Source organism: Ranitomeya imitator, chromosome 2 (genome assembly GCF_032444005.1).
Source record: "Ranitomeya imitator isolate aRanImi1 chromosome 2, aRanImi1.pri, whole genome shotgun sequence".
NCBI classification, from domain to species: Eukaryota; Metazoa; Chordata; class Amphibia; order Anura; family Dendrobatidae; genus Ranitomeya; species Ranitomeya imitator.
In genome coordinates, this window is record NC_091283.1 from 374,661,808 (window position 1) to 374,683,133 (window position 21,326).

At 45.1% G+C, this 21,326-nt stretch overlaps 2 protein-coding genes across 2 annotated transcripts in view; one reads left to right on the plus strand and one right to left on the minus strand.

Annotated features, from left to right (window-relative positions):
• Positions 1-21,326, minus strand: part of LOC138664006 (zinc finger protein 182-like) — an 82,799-nt gene that overhangs the window by 51,465 nt on the left and 10,008 nt on the right. The gene's annotated exons all lie outside the window — the stretch shown is intronic.
• Positions 8,441-21,326, plus strand: part of LOC138666612 (uncharacterized) — a 30,362-nt gene continuing 17,476 nt past the window's right edge. The window contains exon 1 of the mRNA XM_069754808.1: positions 8,441-8,567. Coding sequence (XP_069610909.1) covers positions 8,441-8,567 — 127 coding nt within the window. The remainder of the gene's footprint in view (positions 8,568-21,326) is intronic.

The following is a 21,326-nucleotide window of genomic DNA, read 5'->3' on the forward strand; positions in this document are numbered from 1 at the left end:
GCTTCCATGTCGCAAACGACCCACCTCAGTATGCACATCCTCTATTTTTTCCGTAAGAGATGATCTAGTGAGGGAGATAGCCTGCATTAACTGCTCGGATGCTTGTTTAAGAGTCAGTTCGTCTTGTTCTCCCTCCTCGTTACTATCAGAAGGACGGCCCTTACGCTGGGTAGGTGCAGGATTATTTCTGAGAGTGCGCACATTGTCCGAGGAATCATCTCTGGCAAATTTCCTCAGTTTATCAGCCGCCCCTGCTCCCCTAGGGTGTTGCATGGTGGGCAAGCAGAGGAACTCCACAAAGTAATCCTGATTGTGATTGCAGATAAACCAAGCTCTAGCTTCAGGTCCTGTATAATATTAGACTGTACGTCAAAGGGGGTCACAGGGCTGGCAGACAGTAATAATGAGGGTCACAGGGTGGTCGTTCAGATGTTTACTCAGGCCCTATATAACTGAACGGGCTCTCAGTCCGCACACAGGGAGGTCAGCAGGAAGGGGGTTAATTCCCAGTTTTATGGTGCTGCTAAACGAAGCGGCTGTATGACAGGGGAGGCACAGGGCCCAATATTTCAGGGCACACACCGCACCCCCCCCCCCCCCCCCCAGTTCCTTATTTGCTTGTTCTCCTTCCAAGCAGCACCGCAGGTATATGAGGCACTGCTCCCTTTGCTGTTAGGGAGCGTGCTATGCTAATGTCCGCCACTCCCGTGGGCACCGCTGTCCCCCTCAGGTCTCCCAACCTCCGTGCACAAGCACAGCTCTCACCGCTGCGATCCTGCTTCCATTCGCCCCGACGAGAAGAGAGCCCGGCTTCAGCAGGAGACGGCGCCGCATCCTGTGTCCTGGAGCGCGCGCACCGAAGATGGCCGCCACTGCACGTGGATCCTCCCGGCCTCTCTGTCCCTGCAGCTCCCGCCGCCTCAGATCACTACGGCAGCCGTCCGGAGGGCTCACAAGGTTCCTCTAAGTGTGGGGTTTCAGCCCCTGTCGGTTCTGTTTGCGGGGATGAGATATATGTGGCAGGATTGAATCAGGATGTATGGAGCTCCTACTCAGTGCGTCCTTCTTCTCCGGCTACATAGCCACGCCCCACCACTCGCCATTTTGATAGGCCACCAAGACACCTGGGTGGCACACTAGCTCAGACGCACAGCTAACTTTTAAAAGCACCCAATAGGTACTTCTTGCACTTTGCCATGCACTTTGTAAAAAAAAAAAAGTTTAATTTTTCCTCTTGGATGTGGGTACATTTAGAACAGTAAGAACAGACTGGAGAAGTGTGATGCAATGGGGGATGAGGAGTTTCTAGACCCCACATGAAGTCAAGGTCATCCGAGTGACATGGTCAGTTCAAAGGATAAAGCGTAGTAGTCACGCTGCCTCCTCCTGCTCCCTCTTCTGTTCAGTCTCGACCTATTCCTCACGCTCCCGAGCAACTTGGCTCCCCGTGAGAAGATGTGATAGCGCAATCACCAGCAGTGACAACGAGCATCTCCACACCTTCCCATTGAAGCATTCAGCTGTACATCCCCCAAACACTGGATACCATTTTCTACATGTGGCCTCACAAGTGGTTTTGAAAGGGATAACAATACATTAGGATCAGAGGAACCACAGTATGTGGATCCCAGTCTCCACTACTTTTCCTGGTGGGCCATCACCGGCCTGCACGTTCATGTTGTGGACAAAATCAGGAGTTTGTTGGATGTTGTTTGAATGTTTCTATGTTCGTGTTGTCTCCTCCTCTGCTTCCTCCACCACGTCCTCATCCGGTCAGTTTAACACCTGCACAACCAACTTCAGCAGAGCCTGGGGGAAACAACAGCAGGCTGTTCTTAAACTCATCTGTTTGGGGGAAAATCCCACACCGCGCAGGAGCGGTGCACAGGGATCAAACAACAGACCAATGATTATTTGGAGCCGCTGAACCTCAAGCCCAGTCTGGTGGTGTGTGATAAAGGGTGAAATCTTGTGGATGCTCTGGGCCTAGCCTGTTTGATGCACATTGCTTGCCTGGCGTGTGTGCTGATTTTGGTGGTGCAGAGCTTCCTGAAAAATTACTCCGCCCGTCTGCGCTGCAGCATCACTTCTGCTTTCCCTTTCACCACCTCATATGCGACGTACACACAAGGTTGAACTCCTTGTACTAGATGGTGGCCCGATTCTAATGCATCGGGTATTCCAGAATATGCATGTATGTATGTACGTTGCGCTTAGTACAGCCACGTAGTATATAGCACAACCACGTAGTATATAACACAAACAGCCACGTAGTATATAGCAGCCAGCCACGTAGTATATAGCACAGCCACGTAGTATGTAGCACAGCCACATAGTATATAGCACAGTAACGTAGTATATAGGACAGCCACGTAATATATAGCAGCCACATAGTATATAGCAGCCACATAGTTTATAGCACAGCTCACGTAACTCAGACAGCAACGTAGTATACAGAACAGCCACGTAGTATATAGCAGCCACGTAGTATATAGCAGCCACGTAGTATATAACACAGCCCACACATTATATAACAGCACACGTAATATATAGCACAGCCCACGCAGTATATAACACTGCCCACGTAGTATATAGCAGCCAGGCAGTATATAACACAGCACACGTAATATATAGCACAGCCCACGTAGTATATAACACAGCCCACGTAGTATACAACACAGGCCACACAGTATATAACACAGCCCACGCAGTATATAACACAACCCACGCAGTATAAAACACTGCCCACGTAGTATATAGCAGCCAGGCAGTATATAACACAGCCCACGTAATATATAGCACAGCCCACATAGTATATAACACAGGCCACAAAGTATATAACACAGGCCACGCAGTATATAACACAGGCCACGCAGTATTTAACACAGCCCACGCATTATATAACACAGTCCACGCAGTATACAGCAGTGTAGGCACCATATCCCTGTTAAAAAAAATTGAAATAAAAAAATAGTTCCGGTATATACTCACCCTCCGGCGTCCAACAAAGCTGTCCCGATGCGCGCGATGCTGCCACCAGCTTCCGTTCCCAGTGATGCATTGTGAACTTACCCTGGTGACTTAAGAGGTCTTGCGACAATGCTAAGTCATCTGGGTAATTTTGCAATGCATCACTGGGACCATAAGCTGGCGGCAGCATCACGCACATCGGTGGACGTCGGAAGGTGAGAATAGCACAATTTTAAACTTTTTTTAAATTATTGTTAACATGAAATCTTTTTACTATTGATGCTGCATAGGCAGCATCAATAGTAAACAGTTGGTCCGAAATGGGGCGACACACTGGCGCTGACTGGAGGGGAGTAGGGAGGGGGCACTGACTGGAGGAGAGTAGGGAGGGGCCAATTCGCGGCCGGACTAAGCCTGTCGCTGATTGGTCGCGGCCGCATCCCGGATGCGAGATTTCTGTTACAGACAAACAGACAGAAATACAGGCAGACGGAAGTACCCCTTATTAGACGATTATATAGATAGATATCTCATTAAATCTTTTGAGAAACAAAAATAGATTGAAGTGAAAAGAAGAATATTTTAAAGTACTGAAATGTATTAATTCATCTGAAACACTTTTAAAAATACAGGAACTAAAAGTGGTAATGGAAAAAATGGAGGCAGTTTGTAAAGTCCACATAATTGACTTTCTATGGCAATAAAACGATTAAGCTACTATCAAAATTTGATTGTGCTTATTTTTGTAGAAAATTACCTAGATCTCAATCTAAAGTGCATATGCTGAAAAGGTGCTTGAAATAAAAATTATAGCTGTAATCAAATTTTTAAAGAGCTAAGTGCAAAAAGGGGCTACAATGACATCCAAAAATGTCGATATAATATAATATATAGCAGTTGCTATTTTTAAATTGACCATCAGATGGAGTTATTGGCAATTAATAGAAAAATCACATGCAAATCAAAATCATTAACAATTCATCACAGAATAGAATGTCTTACTATGTTGCCAAGAGCAAACACAATTGTTCTCACACTATATGGTCCTTTTTAGTCTCGTCAAGCTGCTATTCAAATTGGCATTATCTTACCCTGCAGGTATTTCATGATGCCCATTAAATATTAGCAAAGATGACAAAGAGAAAAGTTAGAATATATAGCACAGGTGATCCAACATGTAGTAGCCATGTAAAGTGTAAGGAATACCTGAGTGCTGCTACTGTTTGTTAAATGCTGCAGTCCGGACTAAACCTCCAGCCCCTATGCTGGAGAGACTATGCTAGCAGGAGGAGACGATAGTGGAGTTTTAGCTGAAGTACGCACAGGAGAGTCACTCTGCGGAATACCAACACATCCCAACCAACAATTGAGCCTTCATGCTGGATGTGTGTGCCACGTTGCGCTGCTTCGAGAACTCCATGAACATGGCCAACTGTGATGACGCCACCATCATCAGCGTTACTATGCCCTTCTATACTTCCTTGAAAAAAAACATTTCAGGCGATGATGGATGAGATGGTGGCACAGGAGGAGGAACAGGGAGCATTCACACCATTAGCAGGCCAGTTGTCCACACATGGCTCTGTGGATAGTTTCCTGTACCAACAGAGGCCAGGTACTCAACTGTGCAGCCAGGGGGCATTTCTTGAGGATGAGGAAGAAGAACCACAGCAGAATGGCACTCAAAGCAACTTAGGGGCATCAGTGAAGGGTGGCTGGGGGATACAGAGGACCCAAATGATACATCTCCCAAAGAGCATAGCTTGTCGTTTCTTTTTGGTACACTGGCACACATGAGCTAATACATGCTGCTGTGCATACGCAACAACAGCCAAGTTGCATGGATTGTTACAAGTGCTTATTAATGTGTGTCCACCCTGATGGATTCCTGCTACTAGCACAACATTCCATCCTTACTTTCGTCACTGAAGCGTGATCAGAAAATGTGGGAAAACACGTGCACGCTGGTAGACACACTACTGACGGCATCCTCACCTGACAGCGAGGACTTAGTTGAAACTCAAGGCAGCGGAGGAGGAAGTTGCCAACACAGCTGGGGCACTGGCACCAATTTGGAAGGGAGGGTTAGGGTGGAAACACGGGGGTCAGCGGGTTTTCCGCTAACCCAAAACCGCAAGGACCAGGGCTGATCCCATCAAACGCCCTCACTCCTTTTACCATGGGCGTAATACTACTCAGACACAACACAGCGTGAGGGTAAAACAGTGTGACAATACTTTATTGAACCACAAAACAAGCAAATAAATAGAATATTCCCAGCAAAATAACTAAAATTACAGAATCTCACCCTTTCGATGACTCGCTGGGATAAAAGCAGCAGTGCCTTCAGAGCGTCCAGGACCAACTACTCCCACCTGTGGCAAGCACAGAGAGGCGGTAACAACAAGCTTAGGAAGCTGACAGTCCATTGAGGTACCAGGCCTGGTGATCGGAGGGTCACAACCTGGCTTCTGTGAACATCTCCATGGAGATAGGTAACCGGTGGGTCTCAATCCTGGCTTTCCCAAATGTATCCATGGGACTCAGATGACCAGTGGTTCTACATTCTGGCTTCCCCAAACATATCCATGGGTTAAGTGAAGGTCAATGGAGCAGATCTGCATTCTTTCAGTTGGGGCTGTGGTCCCTTAAGCTGGAATCCTACAGAATGTCAAATCTGTGTCCCTCTTGATGGAGTCATGATCTGGCAGCTATCCTGTAGTGTTCCTGACTGTGGATTTGCAGAGTCCCTGAATCTCTTGGATGTCTTGTTACAGAGGCATATCCCCTTTTTATAGTTCACAACTGTTCTTCAAGTCATCATTCACAGGACAAGGGGAAGTGGTTGTGAAGTTAACTTGCATTGTTTGATTATTTTTAGTTTATCCTTCAATTGTTGCAAGTCAACAAACTGCATGGCCTGGTGTAATGTGTAATCAACACATCAGCAAACATCAGTGTTCAGTAACACTGCATCCATGTTCTGCAAAGTTAACAGTACAATAAACTGTAGGAGCTGATATAAGAGGTAAATAACAACCATTCATCAATTTACAAATATCAATTCAGCCTACAAGAAGAGTCAACATATAGATAACAGTCTATGCCTACTGAAAATATACGTTTGAATAATTGAGATTAAATGCTGTGTTGTAGCAGCATGGCTGAAATGTGGAAAACCTTTCTCAGCATGCCGCAACATCCATCACCACCATCTGATCTGATACAGTTCGTATTAGCAGGAGGCAGCGTTTCTGTTATGCCTGTGTAGTAACTCACTCAGATTAATAAGTTAAACACCACAAAAACCCAACTGACCCTGCTGGTTCCTATACAGACTAGATAACCTGACACCGCAATGCCTAGTGGGGACTGCAGGTATAGAGATAGCCCTAACCACAGAACAAGGAGAAGGCAACTCCAACTTAACCTGCATAAACAGCTGTAGAGTTGTTTTACCTTCCTCCTAAAAAAACAGCATGGAAGAGCAGAGTATGAATTAACTACAAGAGGAGAAGTGTGCTGAAACAAGGAAAAAAGGAAAGATGTCAGAGTGAGTAAAGCAAATAACAAAATACCAAACAAAGAATAAAGCAATTACTGTTAACAAATATACAGCCTACAGCATACAAATATGTATTGTAATGCTGCAGTAGCACCGTATGCAGTGAAGAGGCAGTGACCCACAAAGTTCAAAAACAAAAGTCTCTTTAATGTGTTACTTCACACATAAGGTGTATAGCATTTTATAGTACACATCATCAAAGTTCAATACACACAGTTGCATCTCGTCTCAGTGCCCATTTCATAGCACTACACATCATATGGCTTTTAGACTGCAGTCCCTAAACACGCCTGACTTCTCCTTGTCCAGTATCCGTGGAGCGACCGCATACCACATTACAGTCTCCAACCACAGCTTCACATGTTGCAGACACTACACAAGCCAGTCCTCCTCTGACTAGTTCCCGTGGGTGTCCTGCACTGCTGTATCTCAGACTCATTACTCACACAGCCCAGGATATCCTCCGGATAGCAGCCGGGCACCATATCCACCTGTTTGCAATCGTTACACATGCCAGTCCTCTTTCGGGCACAGGACATCCACCTCCGGAACACCTCCAGATACAGGACTGTCCACATCCAACTCTATTCAAGCACAGGACACCCACCTGCACCACCTCTGGGCACAGATCTGTCCACATCCGAGACCAGTTACCATGGACGACTTGCATCGCTGTGTACGCTGTGGGTGCCAGAATATTCAGCTGCCATAGTTGCTGGCTCCTCTGCAATATGCTGCTTCACGCACACAGCCTGCGATCTGCAGGCCTCTACTCTGCACAACAGCACACACCAGACTGACACTGACGTTGCACCTGACACACCCATACCCCCTTACTGGGTTTTTAACAAACAAACCTGTGGCTTTCAGCCACATGGAAAACCCGGACTGGAAATCTGTGACTGCCATGCACACCTATGGACTTCATCCGTCTCCATGCACAATGGCGAATCTAAACGTTGCTTCTTTTAACGCGAAGGGACTCAATACCACAGAAAAGTGAGCCCAGATTATCCAACATTTTCACCGGCATAAGGTACACATTGTTTGTTTTCAGGAAACACACTTCAAAGCCAGTAACCCACCTTTAATTAAACATAAGAATTACACTACCTGGCATTTTGCTCATAACCCAATTGCTCACTCTAAAGGCGTGGCAATTGCTATCCATAAATTCCTTACTAACCAAGTCATAGACTCTGCTGTGGACAGGGAGGCCAGGTACATTGTCCTCACCTTGACAGGAGATGGACAATTGTTTACAATTATTAATACTTATTCCCTTAACCAAGACGAAGCTACGGTACTTTTATTACCAAGCTGGTTTAAACCGCTATACCTCTTATTAGAGGCACCGTGTTATTATGTGGGGATCTTAATGCCAATCATGACTTAGTGATGAACAATTCTAAAAAGAAATCTTATCTCTCATACACAGTAACTAAGCATATCAAAAGGGATCGCCGTCAGCTACAAGTATGTGACTCCTGGAGAATTCAACACTCTACTCATAGGTATTATAGCTTTTACTTCATTCCCCATGACTCGTACAATCGACTGGACTACATCCTAATACAACATAGCGCCTTGCTGTGGCTAGTATCGACCAGTGTGGGTAATATCCTCTGTTCAGACCAGACACCTGTATTTTGCTCCCTTAAAATAACCTATTTTACCAAAAAAGGGTGGTCCTGGTGGCTTAACAAGTCATTGTTATTAGACACATTTTGTTCCTCTGATATACATTCTTCCATAACCAATTTCATCTCAGATCATGCGTCTGATGAGATAGCCCATTTACTTAAGTGGGAGGAGGCCCTTAAATATGTCCTGATTGGGGTGTTAAACACGGTAGAAGAATTAAAAAAAGATAGGGCGCAGGTCATTAAAACCACCCTTCAAATGATGAACAAGCTAGAATTACTCCAACAAGCTCTCTCTGCTGAAACCTTTAGAAATCTACTCAAAGCTAAAATGGAAGTCAGACGTCTGTTGGATTCCCCTCATAAGAGGGTCATCCAGGTCGGTCTCAGTAAGTTTTACGAATTTGGAAATAAGCCAGAGACAATGCTTGTTAGGGCATTAAAGTCCAAATTGACCCAAAATCATATCCCTTGTATTAAAATCCCTTGAAACACTTTGGTAAATACTACCCCGGAAACAGCCAACACATTTATGTCATATTATTCTAAATTGTGTAACCTCCTGACACTTTAGAGAATTTCCCCTCAAAAGCCTCCTCTTGTAAAAAAAAAAATGAATATGGACATAATGGCTTGCCTGGAGGGCCCATTTTCTTATACTGAGATATTGGAAACGATAGAAAGTCTACCAAATAATTAAACTAAATTTTACAAAGTTATGCTGAACAATTGTCCCCCATAATATTAAGTGCCTTCAATTCAGACAAGTCCCCCTTTCCTAGGTAGTCCTCAATCGTGCATGTAGAGGTCATTCCCAAAAAAGGAAAGGATCCTTGGTCATGTAAGAGCTTCAGCCCAATCTCTCTCCTAAATGTCGTTCTAAAATATTTACGTCAAAATGATTCCCAATGGATTAAACCGCCAAGTCAAATTTTTTTTCTCTAGCAAAATGGCACCGGCGCCTGCGCAGTAGCATCGGTGCCACCGCCGCCATTTTGATTAACAATTTTTTTTTTTTTTACAACAAAACTATATGTGTAAATAACATGAAAATAGGCATCTTTGTCATGCTACAGCGCTGGCGCATCCACCATCGCCTGCCTAATGAATCTGAATTTTTTTCAAACCATAATTCTATGCTGTATGTAAAATAGGAGGCAGGTCATTGAGCCATACAGATGAATATCTAAACAGAGCACCACATAGCACCACCCGGAGCACGAGAGGCTCACTAACTAAAAACTGCAAATAAAGATTAAACAACAACCACAAGATGGATTTCATCAACCAAGGTATCATTTTAATCAATATAACAGCGCCAACCTGACCCTGTCTGTCGGTTACTCAGCACAATCCTGCTAACAGTTTCACTTTAATCATGGAACATCTTATGCAAGAAATACCCTCCAACCCAGACATACAGGGAATTAAGACAAGTGGGTGTGAATATAAATGTTCAGCTTTCGACGATAGACGTGTTGATTTAGATTTCTAGTCTACGTGTCTTTCTGCCTTCTCTGATGTCCGAGGTGGAACGTTTGGAACGTTGACGAAATGGTCAAATTTTACAACAAATTATTGATGAATCGGAAGCTCTCAGTGTCTCCTTACCCTAGCAATTGATAGACACATTAAAGACTAACTTCCCTTTTATATGGCCCCCAAATAATACCATCAATTACTTAGGCACTCATATACCCTCTGACCTCTCCAAGCTGTTTCCATTTAATTTCCTCCCAATTTTATTTAAGTCTGAGGAAAGCCTCAATTCTTGGAATCAAGGTCAGTTTTCCTGGTTTGGTAAGATTAATATTTTTAAAAAGAACTATTTTACCCAAGTTGTTATACTTACTGCAAACTATCCCAATACAATTGCCCTTGTTTTGGATCACAATCAGAGGCAACTTTAACCCTTTCATGACCAGAGGTATTTCCATTTTTGCATTTTTGTTTTTGCTCCCCTTTTTCCCAGAGCCATAACTTTTTTATTTTTCCATCAATATGACCATGTGAGGGCTTATTTTTTTGCGGGACGATTTGTACTTTTGAACGACACCATTGGTTTTAACATATCCTGTACTGGAAAATGGGAAAAAAATTCCAAGTGTGGTGAAATTGCAAATAAAAGTGCAATTCCACAGTTGTTGATTTTTTTTATACCATGTTGACTAAATGCTAAAACTGAAAAGCCATTATGATTCTCCAGGTCATTTTGAATTCATAGACACCAAACATGTCTAGGTTTTATTTTTATCTAAGTGGTAAAAAAAATCTCAAATTTCTTAAATTAAAAAAAAATGGCACCATTTTCAGAGACCTGTAGCGTCTCCAATTTTCGGGATATGGGGCTAGATAAGGGCATATTTTTTGCTTGCCGAGCTGACGTTTTTATTGATATCATTTTGGTTCACATACGTTCTTTTGATCGCCCATTATTGAATTTTATTGCAATGTAACGGCGACCCAAAAAAATCTTAATTCTGGGGTTTTGACTTTTTTTCTTGTTACGCTGTTTAGCTATTGAGTTAAAAATTTTTTTATTGATAAATCGGGCGATTCTGAACACGGCGATACCAAATATGTGTATGTTTGATTTTTTTATTGCTTTATTTTTAATGGTGTGAAAGGGGGCGATTTGAACATTTAGATATGTTTTTTATTTTTTTAATATTTTTAAATCCTTTTTTTTTTTTTACTTTTTGCATGCTTCAATAGTCTCCATGAGAGACTAGAAGCTGCAGTTGTCTGATCGCCTCTGCTACACACAGACGATGAGCAGATCGCTTGTGTGTAGCAGAAATGCTCACTTGCTATGAGCGCCGACCGCTGTCCACCCTTTCTTGGACGAGGCCCTCACTTTCACAAAATAGGATCCCTTTGTCCTATAGTGTCAAACACACATTAAAATTAATTTATTCACCTTCTTTGAAGGGTATTGTGATTGACCCTGAGGGTCCTCTATTGCCCATTAAGGTACCGTCACACTGAACGATATCGCTAGCGATCCGTGACGTTGCAGCATCCTGGATAGCGATATCGTTCAGTTTGACAGGCAGCAGCGATCTGGATCCTGCTGTGATGTCGTTGGTCGCTGCAGAAAGTCCAGCACTTTATTTCGTCGCTGGACTCCCTGCAGACATCGCTGAATCGGCGTGTGTAACGCCGTTTCAGCGATGTCTTCACTGGTAACCAGGGTAAACATCGGGTTACTAAGCGCAGGGCCGCACTTAGTAACCCGATGTTTACCCTGGTTACCAGCGTAAAAGTAAAAAAAAAAAACACTACATACTTACCTTCCGCTGTCTGTCCCCGGCGCTGTGCTTCTCTGCACTGGCTGTGAGCGCCGGCCAGCTGGAAAGCACAGCGGTGACGTCAACGCTCTGCTTTCCGGCCGCTGTGCTCACAGTCAGTGCAGGAAAGCACAGCGCCGGGGACAGACAGCGGAAGGTAAGTATGTAGTGTTTGTTTTTTTTACTTTTACGATGGTAACCAGGGTAAACATCAGGTTACTAAGCGATGCCCTGCGCTTAGTAACCCGATGTTTACCCTGGTTACCGGCATCGTTGGTCGCTGGAAAGCTGTCTGTGTGACAGCTCTCCAGCGACCAAACAGCGACGCTGCAGCGATCGACATCGTTGTCGGTATCGCTGCAGCGTCGCTGAGTGTGAAGGTACCTTTAGCGATAATCCAGGATTACCCCCATGGTTATCTGCACACTCCTTTCTAGGAAGCTCCAGGAGATCACCCGTAAGACTCCTCCAAGATGGCGCCGCCCGCACCTGCACAGTAGCAGCTCTCGGAGATCACCTCTATATACACCGATTGCTACTGCGCAGGCATGGGCGGCGTCATCTTGGAGGAGGACTTTTTTTTTTTTCTTCTCCAGCAAGGCTCTGTCGGCGTCTGCGCAATAGCAGCTATCGGATATATATACACATGGATAGCTGCTACTGCGCAGACGCCATTTTCACATTGTTTTTTTCCTTTTTTTGTAGTTGATCAATAACATGAAGAACAGTTATTACTAGGACACTAAACATGTGATTCTGCTGCAGCGCAGGTGCCACAGCCTTCACCTACCTGCAGAAGGGTTTTGTTTTTTTCTTCAGTGTGTGAATATATTCATTATGTAAAGTAGGGGGGAGGTTAGTGAGGGATCAGTGACCTGTCAGCAGTCTGCATTATGAATAGCTAAGCAGAGCACCTCATGAAGACCCCCCACAGGCCGCCCCGGAGCACGAGCTTATCATTAAGGCCTCTTTCACATTTCCGTCTTTTCAGATCCAATGCAGTGCGTCGTGTTTTGGCGGACCGTCGTCTGGAAAAAAGGTTCAATGTAACGTTTTTTGTCTGCGTCAGGAAAACGTGTCGTGACGGATCCTGCGGCATACGTCGTTGACTAGAATGGAAGCATTATGGAAGCAGGATCCATCGTGACACATCGTATGAAGGAATCCAGCGCTGTAATCCGTTTTTTTACACTGAGCATGCTCAGAATCAGGAATTCGCAGCCAATTGGCCAGACAGGCTCCAAATCTATACAAACCTGGCCTGGGGCGTCACCCCCAAATGTGCCAGCACGATTCCTGCCAGCCTGAAGTCAGCCAGCCAGTCAATATATTGGTTTCCCTATTTTCCAGTAGCCAATCACATTTGGGAGACTCCCATTTTTAGGCATGGAAAACGGATCCGTAAAAAAAAAAAACGGATGGTAAAAATGGACAAAACGGATGCAACAGATCCAGTTTTGACGGAACGGTCTAGCGGATCCGACGAAATACTGGATACGTTGCATCCGTTTTTCACTATTTTTGACGCATCCGTCGATATCTTGCGCCGACGCATTGTGACGGATTCAAATAAACGGAAGTGTGAAAGTAGCCTAACACAAAACTGAAAATACAGATTAAACAACAACCACAAGACGGATTTCATCAACCAAGGTATCATTGTAAGGCCAGTCTCACACGTCCAGATAATTCCGGTACCGGAAAAATCGGTACCGGGATTATCTGTGTCTGTGTGCCGGTGCGTTTCTGTGGCTCATCAGTGTGGCACACGTGCGGCACACGTGTGCCACCCGTGTGCCCACTGGGTACCACATACACCGTGCCGGAGACAGCGCTAAAGTTTAGCGCTGTCCCCTGCATCGTGCTGAAGCCCAATTCATATCTTCCCTGCAGCAGCGTTTGCTGTAGAGAAGATATGAATAATAGTGTGTAAAATCCAGATCCAGGTCCCCCCCCCTGCGTGCCCCGCTTCTCCCCCCGTTGTGATTAAAATACTCACCCAGCTCCCGGCTCCCTCGCTGCTTCCTGTCCTGGCCGCACCTTGTACTGTATGCGGTCACGTGGGGCCGCTCATTTACAGTAATGAATATGCAGCTCCACCCCTATGGGAGGTGGAGCCGCATATTCATGACTGTAATCGGCGGCCCCACGTGACCGCTCATACAGTACAAGGTGCGGCCAGGACAGGAAGCAGCGAGGGAGCCGGGAGCTGGGTGAGTATTTTAATCACAGCGGGCGGGGCGCACAGGGGGTGGGAGCGGGGGGGGAGAGGTCTTAGTCATGGCATGAAAATGGGACCACATATTAACATTTTATACAACACAGAACACTAAAACAACAAGTGCTTAGATTAAAACTCAGGTGGGCAATCAGAACATTCATTAGATTAACCCCCTGTGAACCGCAAAAGAGAAAGACATGTCTATGGAAAAAGAACCACAACGGTGTATCAAAAAATTACATTAGCTGGAGTAATAGAACCAATTCACAGTGTGTACAATATTAAATATCACCTTCTTATGGAGAGAAAAAAAAAAACACACACAAAAAAAAAAACAAACAAAACAAAAAACACGGAAAAAAAAAAAAAACAAACAAAACAAAAAACACGGAAAAAAAAAAAAAATTGGATTATATGAAATAAATATATGAAATTATTTTTTCTTTTTCATTGACTTTAATGGGTCCGTGTAATCCGTGCGCTCCCACGAACACTGACATGTCTCCGTGTTTGGCACACGGAGACACGGTCCGCAAAAAATCAATGACATCTGCACAGATGCATTGATTTTAATGTGTGTAAGTGTGTCAGTGGCTCCGGTATGTCAGGAAACTGTCACCTCACGTACCGGAGCCACTGACGTGTGAAACCGGCCTAATCAGTATAACAGCACTGACCTGACACTGTAGGTTACTGTGCACAATACTGCTGACAAGTTCCCTTTAAACACTTATTTGCCTCTCTAGGTGAAAGACCTGGATGCACCCGCCCCTTATCAACTTTTGAGAGAATGTGTGTGTCTACCTATACCACCCCGCATGCCATTGCAACTATCTATAAATTATTACTTCACAATTTTATGGGGTTTGGGAGAGAGAACTACTCAAAATGTTTACACATGATCAATGGATTAAATATTTTTGCCTTTCCTATAAGTTTGCAATTGCATCAAATTACTTCTTGTAGACAGTTATTAAAGTTATTCAAGAAATGACTGGGGTGGTAGTACTACTGTATATGTTTCTTCTCAAGTCCAAATTCTCCTATTAAAAAAATCTTATAAAAATAATAATAATTTGTATTTATATAGCGCCAACATATTCCGCAGCACTTTACAATTAAGAGGGGATATGTAAAGACAATAAATTCAATACAAGTTAAGACAATTTAAACAGTGACATTAGGGGTGAGGTCCCTGCTAGCAAACTTACAATCTACAAGGAAATGGGGGGACACAATAGGTGAAAAGTGCTTGTTATTTCAGGTCTGGCAGTTATAACAAATAGGGATTTTCATACAAAGCTGCATGATCCGGTCATCAGACCGTGTGTTTAAGTGCAATAGTCAAGCATCAAGTGCAGTTATCGTGTGCATGGAGGGTGTGGAGACAGAAGAATAGTAGGGTGCAGATTCAGAATAATATTTGGAAGGAAAAACAGGGCAAAGTTAGTTTACTGAGTAGTTGATGTGGTAGGCTTGTTTGAAGAGATGGGTTTTCAAAGCGCGCTTGAATAGGTCGGGGCTAGGTATCAGCCTGATCGTCTGGGGAAGTGCATTCCAGAGAGCTGGCGCAGCATGAGAGAAGTCTTGGAGACGGAGGTGCGAGGTTCGGATAACGGGGATGTTAGTCTTAGGTCATTTGTAGAACGGAGGGCACATGTAGGGCGATAGACAGAGATGAGAGAGGAGATATAAGGCGGTGCAGAACTGTGGAGAGCTTTGTGGGTGAGAGAGATAAGTTTATACTGGACCTTGTAGTGAATGGGTAGCCAGTGTAATGACTGGCACAAGATGGAGGCATCGGTGAAGCGGCTGGACAGAAATATGACCCTGGCTGACGCATTCAAGATGGATTGGAGAGGAGAAAGTTTGGTAATAGGGAGACCGATCAGAAGAGAGTTGCAGTAGTCCAGACGAGAATGAATAAGAGCTACAGTAAGAGTCTTAGCACTTTCAAAGGTGAGAAAAGGTCGGATTCTGGAGATGTTTTTAAGTTGCAGGTGACAAGAGCGAGTGAGTGATCGAATATAGGGAGTAAAGCAGAGTTCGGTGTGGAATATGACCCCAAGACACCGGGCATGCTGCTTGGGAGTTATGGTTGAACCCTCCAGGGTTATTTCGATGTTAGGTAGAGTGAGGTTAGTAGAGGGGAGAAACACAAGAAGTTCAGTTTTGGAGATTTAGTTTCAGATAGAGGGAGGACATGATGTCAAGAGACAGCAGACAGACAATCCTTGGTATTTTGAATTAGGGTAGGGGTGATGTCAGGGGAAGAAGTGTATAATTGGGTATCGTCAGCATAGAGATGATACTGGAACCCAAATCTGCTGATTGTTTGTCCAATAGGGGCAGTGTATAGAGAGATGAAGAGGGGGCCTAGGACTGAGCCCTGTGAAACCCCGATAGTAAGGGGACGAGGAGAGGACGAGGAGAGGAGCCGGCAAAAGATACAGTGAAGGAGCAGTCAGAGAGGTAGGAGGAGAACTAGGAGAGGGCTGTTTCCTTGAGGCCTAAAGAGCGGAGCGTAGTGAGGAGGAGCTGGTGATCCACAGTGTCAAATGCGGCAGAGAGATCCAGGAGAATCAGGCAGGAAGCAATGACCTTTGGATTTAGCTGTTATTAGATCAGTAGAGACTTTAGTGAGGGCAGTTTCAGTGGAGTGTAAAGAGCGGAAACCAGATTGTACGGGGTCGAGAAGAGAGATAGCGGATTAGACGGGAGTGGACCAAGCGTTCCAGGAGTTTAGAGATGAAGGAAAGGTTAACCCCTTCCCGACCCATGACGCAACGTAGGCGTCATGAAAGTCGGTGCCAATCCGACCCATGACGCCTATGTGGCGTCATGGAAAGATCGCGTCCCTGCAGATCGGGTGAAAGGGTTAACTCCCATTTCACCCGATCTGCAGGGACAGGGGGAGTGGTAGTTTAGCCCAGGGGGGGTGGCTTCACCCCCTCGTGGCTACGATCGCTCTGATTGGCTGTTGAAAGTGAAACTGCCAATCAGAGCGATTTGTAATATTTCACCTATTATAACTGGTGAAATATTACAATCCAGCCATGGCCGATGCTGAAATATCATCGGCCATGGCTGGAAATACTAATGTGCCCCCACCCCACCCCACCGATCGCCCCCCAGCCCCCCGATCTGTCCGGTACACTGCTCCGGCTCCCCTCCGTCCTGTGCTCCGCTCCCCCCCGTGCTCTTGTCCGCTCCCCCCGTGCTCCAATCACCCCCCCGTGCTCCAATCACCCCCCCTGCACTCCGATCCACCCCCCCCGGTGCTCCATTCCAGCCCCCCCGTGCTCCGTTCCACGCCCCCCGTGCTCCGTTCCACCCCCCGTGCTCCGATCCCCCCCCCCCCCCGTGGTCCCCCCCCACCCCATCATACTTACCGATCCAGTCGGGGTCCCGTCCGTCTTCTCCCTGGGCGCCGCCATCTTCCAGAATGGCGGGCGCATGCGCAGTGCGCCCGCCGAATCTGCCGGCCGGCAGATTCGTTCCAAAGTGCATTTTGATCACTGAGATAGATTATATCTCAGTGATCAAAATAAAAAAAATAATAAATGACCTCCGCCCCTTTGTCACCCCCATAGGTAGGGACAATAAAAAAATAAAGAAATTATTTTTTTCCCATTAATGTTAGAATAGGGTTAGGGTTAGGGTTAGGGTTAGGGGTAGGGTTAGGGCTAGGGTTTCGGTATGTGCACACGTATTCTGGTCCTCTGCGGATTTTTCCGCTGCGGATTTGATAAATCCGCAGTGCTAAACCGCTGCGGATTTATGGCGGATTTACCGCGTTTTTTTCTGCGCATTTCACTGCGGTTTTACAACTGCGATTTTCTATTGGATCAGTTGTAAAACCGCTGCGGAGTCCGCACAAAGACGTGACATGCTGCGGAATGTAAACCGCTGCGTTTCCGTGCAGTTTTTCCGCAGCATGTGTACAGCGATTTTTGTTTCCCGTAGGTTTACATTGAACTGTAAACTCATGGGAAACTGCTGCGGATCCGCAGCGTTTGCACATACCTTTAGAATTAGGCTATGTGCACACTGTGCGGATTTGGCTGCGGATTGGCCGCTGCGGATTCGCAGCAGTGTTCCATCAGGTTTACAGTACCATGTAAACATATGAAAAACCAAATCCGCTGTGCCCATGGTGCGGAAAATACTGCGCGGAAACGCTGCGTTGTATTTTCCGCAGCATGTCAATTCTTTGTGCGGATTCCGCAGCGTTTTACACCTGTTCCTCAATAGGAATCCGCAGGTGAAATCCGCACAAAAAACACTGGAAATCCGCGGAAAATCCGCAGGTAAAACGCAGTGCCTTTTACCCGCGGATCTTTCAAAAATGGTGCGGAAATATCTCACACGAATCCGCAACGTGGGCACATAGCCTTAGGGTTAGGGTTGGAATTAGGGTTGTGGTTAGGGTTGTGATTAGGGTTACGGCTACAGTTGGGATTAGGGTTAGGGGTGTGTTGGGGTTAGTGTTGGAGTTAGAATTGAGGGGTTACCACTGTTTAGGCACATCAGGGGTCTCCAAACACAACATGGCGCCACCATTGATTCCAGCCAATCTCGTATTCAAAAAGTCAAATGGTGCTCCCTCACTTCCGAGCCCTGACGTGTGCCCAAACAGTGGTTTACCCCCACATATGGGGTACCAGCATACTCCGGACAAACTGCGCAACAATTACTGGGGTCCAATTTCTCCTGTTACCCTTGTGAATCTAAAAAAATGCTTGCTAAAACATAATTTTTGAGGAAAGAAAAATGATTTTTTATTTTCATGGCTCTGCGTTGTAAACGTCTGTGAAGCACTTGGGGGTTCAAAGTGCTCACCACATATCTAGATAAGTTCCTTGGGGGGGTATAGTTTCTAAAATGGGGTCACTTGTGGGGGTTTCTACTGTTTAGGCACACCAGGGGCTCTGCAAACGCAACGTGACACCCGCAGACCATTCCATCAAAGTCTGCATTTCAAAAGTCACTACTTCCCTTCTGAGCCCCGACGTGTGCCCAAACAGTGGTTTACCCCCACTCATGGGGTTTCAGCGTACTCAGGAGAAACTGGACAACAACTTTTGGGGTCCAATTTCTCCTGTAACCCTTGGGAAAATAAAAAATTCTGGGCTAAATAATTATTTTTGAGGAAAGAAAACGTATTTATTATTTTCACGGCTCTGCATTATAAACTTCTATGAAGCACTTGGGGGTTCAAAGTGCTCACCACACATCTAGATAAGTTCCTTTCGGGGTCTAGTTTCCAAAATGGGGTCACTTGTGGGGGGCTTCTACTGTTTAGGCACATCAGGGGCTCTGCAAACGCAACGTGACGCCCGCAGAGCATTCCATCAAAGTCTGCATTTCAAAACGTCACTACTTCAATTCCAAGCCCCGGCATGTGCCCAAACAGTAGTTTACCCCCACATATGGGGTATCACCGTACTCAGGAGAAACTGGACAACAAATATTGGGGTCAAATTTCTCCTGTTACCCTTGGGAAAATTAAAAAATTCTGGGCTAAATAATTATTTTTGAGGAAAGAAAACGTATTTATTATTTTCACGGCTCTGCATTATAAACTTCTATGAAGCACTTGGGGGTTCAAAGTGCTCACCACACATCTAGATAAGTTCCTTTCGGGGTCTAGTTTCCAAAATGGGGTCACTTGTGGGGGGTTTCTACTGTTAAGCCACATCAGGGGCTCTGCAAACGCAACGTGACGCCAGAGCATTCCATCAAAGTCTGCATTTCAAAACGTCACTACTTCACTTCCGAGCCTCGGCATGTGCCCAAACAGTGGTTTACCCCCACATATGGGGTATCAGCGTACTCAGGAGAAACTGGACAACAACTTTTGGGGTCAAATTTCTCCTGTTACCCTTGGGAAAATAAAAAATTGCAGGCTAAAAGATCATTTTTGAGAAAATATTTTTTTTTTTTTATTTTCAAGGCTCTGCGTTATAAACTTCTGTGAAGCACTTGGGGGTTCAAAGTCCTCACCACACATCTAGATTAGTTCCTTTGGGGGTCTAGTTTCCAAAATGGTGTCATTTCTGGGGGATCTCCAATGTTTAGGCACACAGGGACTCTCCAAACGTGACATGGTGTCCGCTAATGATTGGAGCTAATTTTCCATTTAAAAAGCCAAATGGCGTGCCATCCCTTCCGAGCCCTGCCGTGCGCCCAAACAGTGGTTTACCCCCACATATGGGGTATCAGCGTACTCAGGACAAACTGGACAACAATATTTGGGGTCCAATTTCTCCTATTATCCTTGGCAAAATAGGAAATTCCAGGCTAAAAAATCATTTTTGAGGAAAGAAAAATTATTTTTTATTTTCATGGCTCTGCGTTATAAACTTCTGTGAAGCACCTGGGGGTTTAAAGTGCTCAATATGCATCTAGATAAGTTCCTTGGGGGGTCTAGTTTCCAAAATGGGGTCACTTGTGGGGGAGCTCCAATGTTTAGGCACACAGGGGCTCTCCAAACGCGACATGGTGTCCGCTAACAATTGGAGCTAATTTTCCATTCAAAAAGTCAAATGGCGCGCCTTCCCTTCCGAGCCCTGCCGAGTGCCCAAACAGTGGTTTACCCCCACATATGAGGTATCGACGTACTCGGGAGAAATTGCCCAACAAATTTTATGATCCATTTTATCCTACTGCCCATGTGAAAATGAAAAAATTGAGGCGAAAATAATTTTTTTGTGAAAAAAAAGTACTTTTTCATTTTTACAGATCAATTTGTGAAGCACCTGAGGGTTTAAAGTGCTCACTAGGCATCTAAATAAGTTCCTTGGGGGGTCTAGTTTCCAAAATGGGGTCACTTGTGGGGGAGCGCCAATGTTTAGGCACACAGGAGCTATCCAAACGCGACATGGTGTCCGCTAACGATGGAAATAATTTTTCATTCAAAAAGTCAAATGGCGCTCCTTCCCTTCCGAGCCTTACCATGTGCCCAAACAGTGGTTTACCCCCACATGTGAGGTATTGGTGTACTCAGGAGAAATTGCCCAACACATTTTAGGATCCATTTTATCCTGTTGCCCATGTGAAAATGAAAAAATTGAGGCTAAAAGAATTTTTTTGTGAAAAAAAAGTACTTTTTCATTTTTACGGATCAATTTGTGAAGCACCTGGGGGTTCAAAGTGCTCACTATGCATCCAGATAAGTTCCTTGGGGCGTCTAGTTTCCAAAATGGGGTCACTTGTGGGGGAGCTCCAATTTTTAGGCACACGGGGGCTCTCCAAACGTGACATGGTGTCCGCTAAAGAGTGGAGCCAATTTTTGATTCAAAAAGTCAAATGGCGCTCCTTCCCTTCCAAGCCCTGCCGTGCGCCCAAACAGTGGTTTACCCCCACATATGAGGTATCAGCGTACTCAGGACAAATTGGACAACAACTTTCGTGGTTCAGTTTCTCCTTTTACCATTGGGAAAATAAAAAAATTGTTGCTAAAAGATAATTTTTGTGACTAAAAAGTTAAATGTTCATTTTTTCCTTCCATGTTGCTTCTGCTGCTGTGAAGCACCTGAAGGGTTAATAAACTTCTTGAATGTGGTTTTGAGTACCTTGAGGGGTGCAGTTTTTAGAATGGTGTCACTTTTGGGTATTTTCAGCCATATAGACCC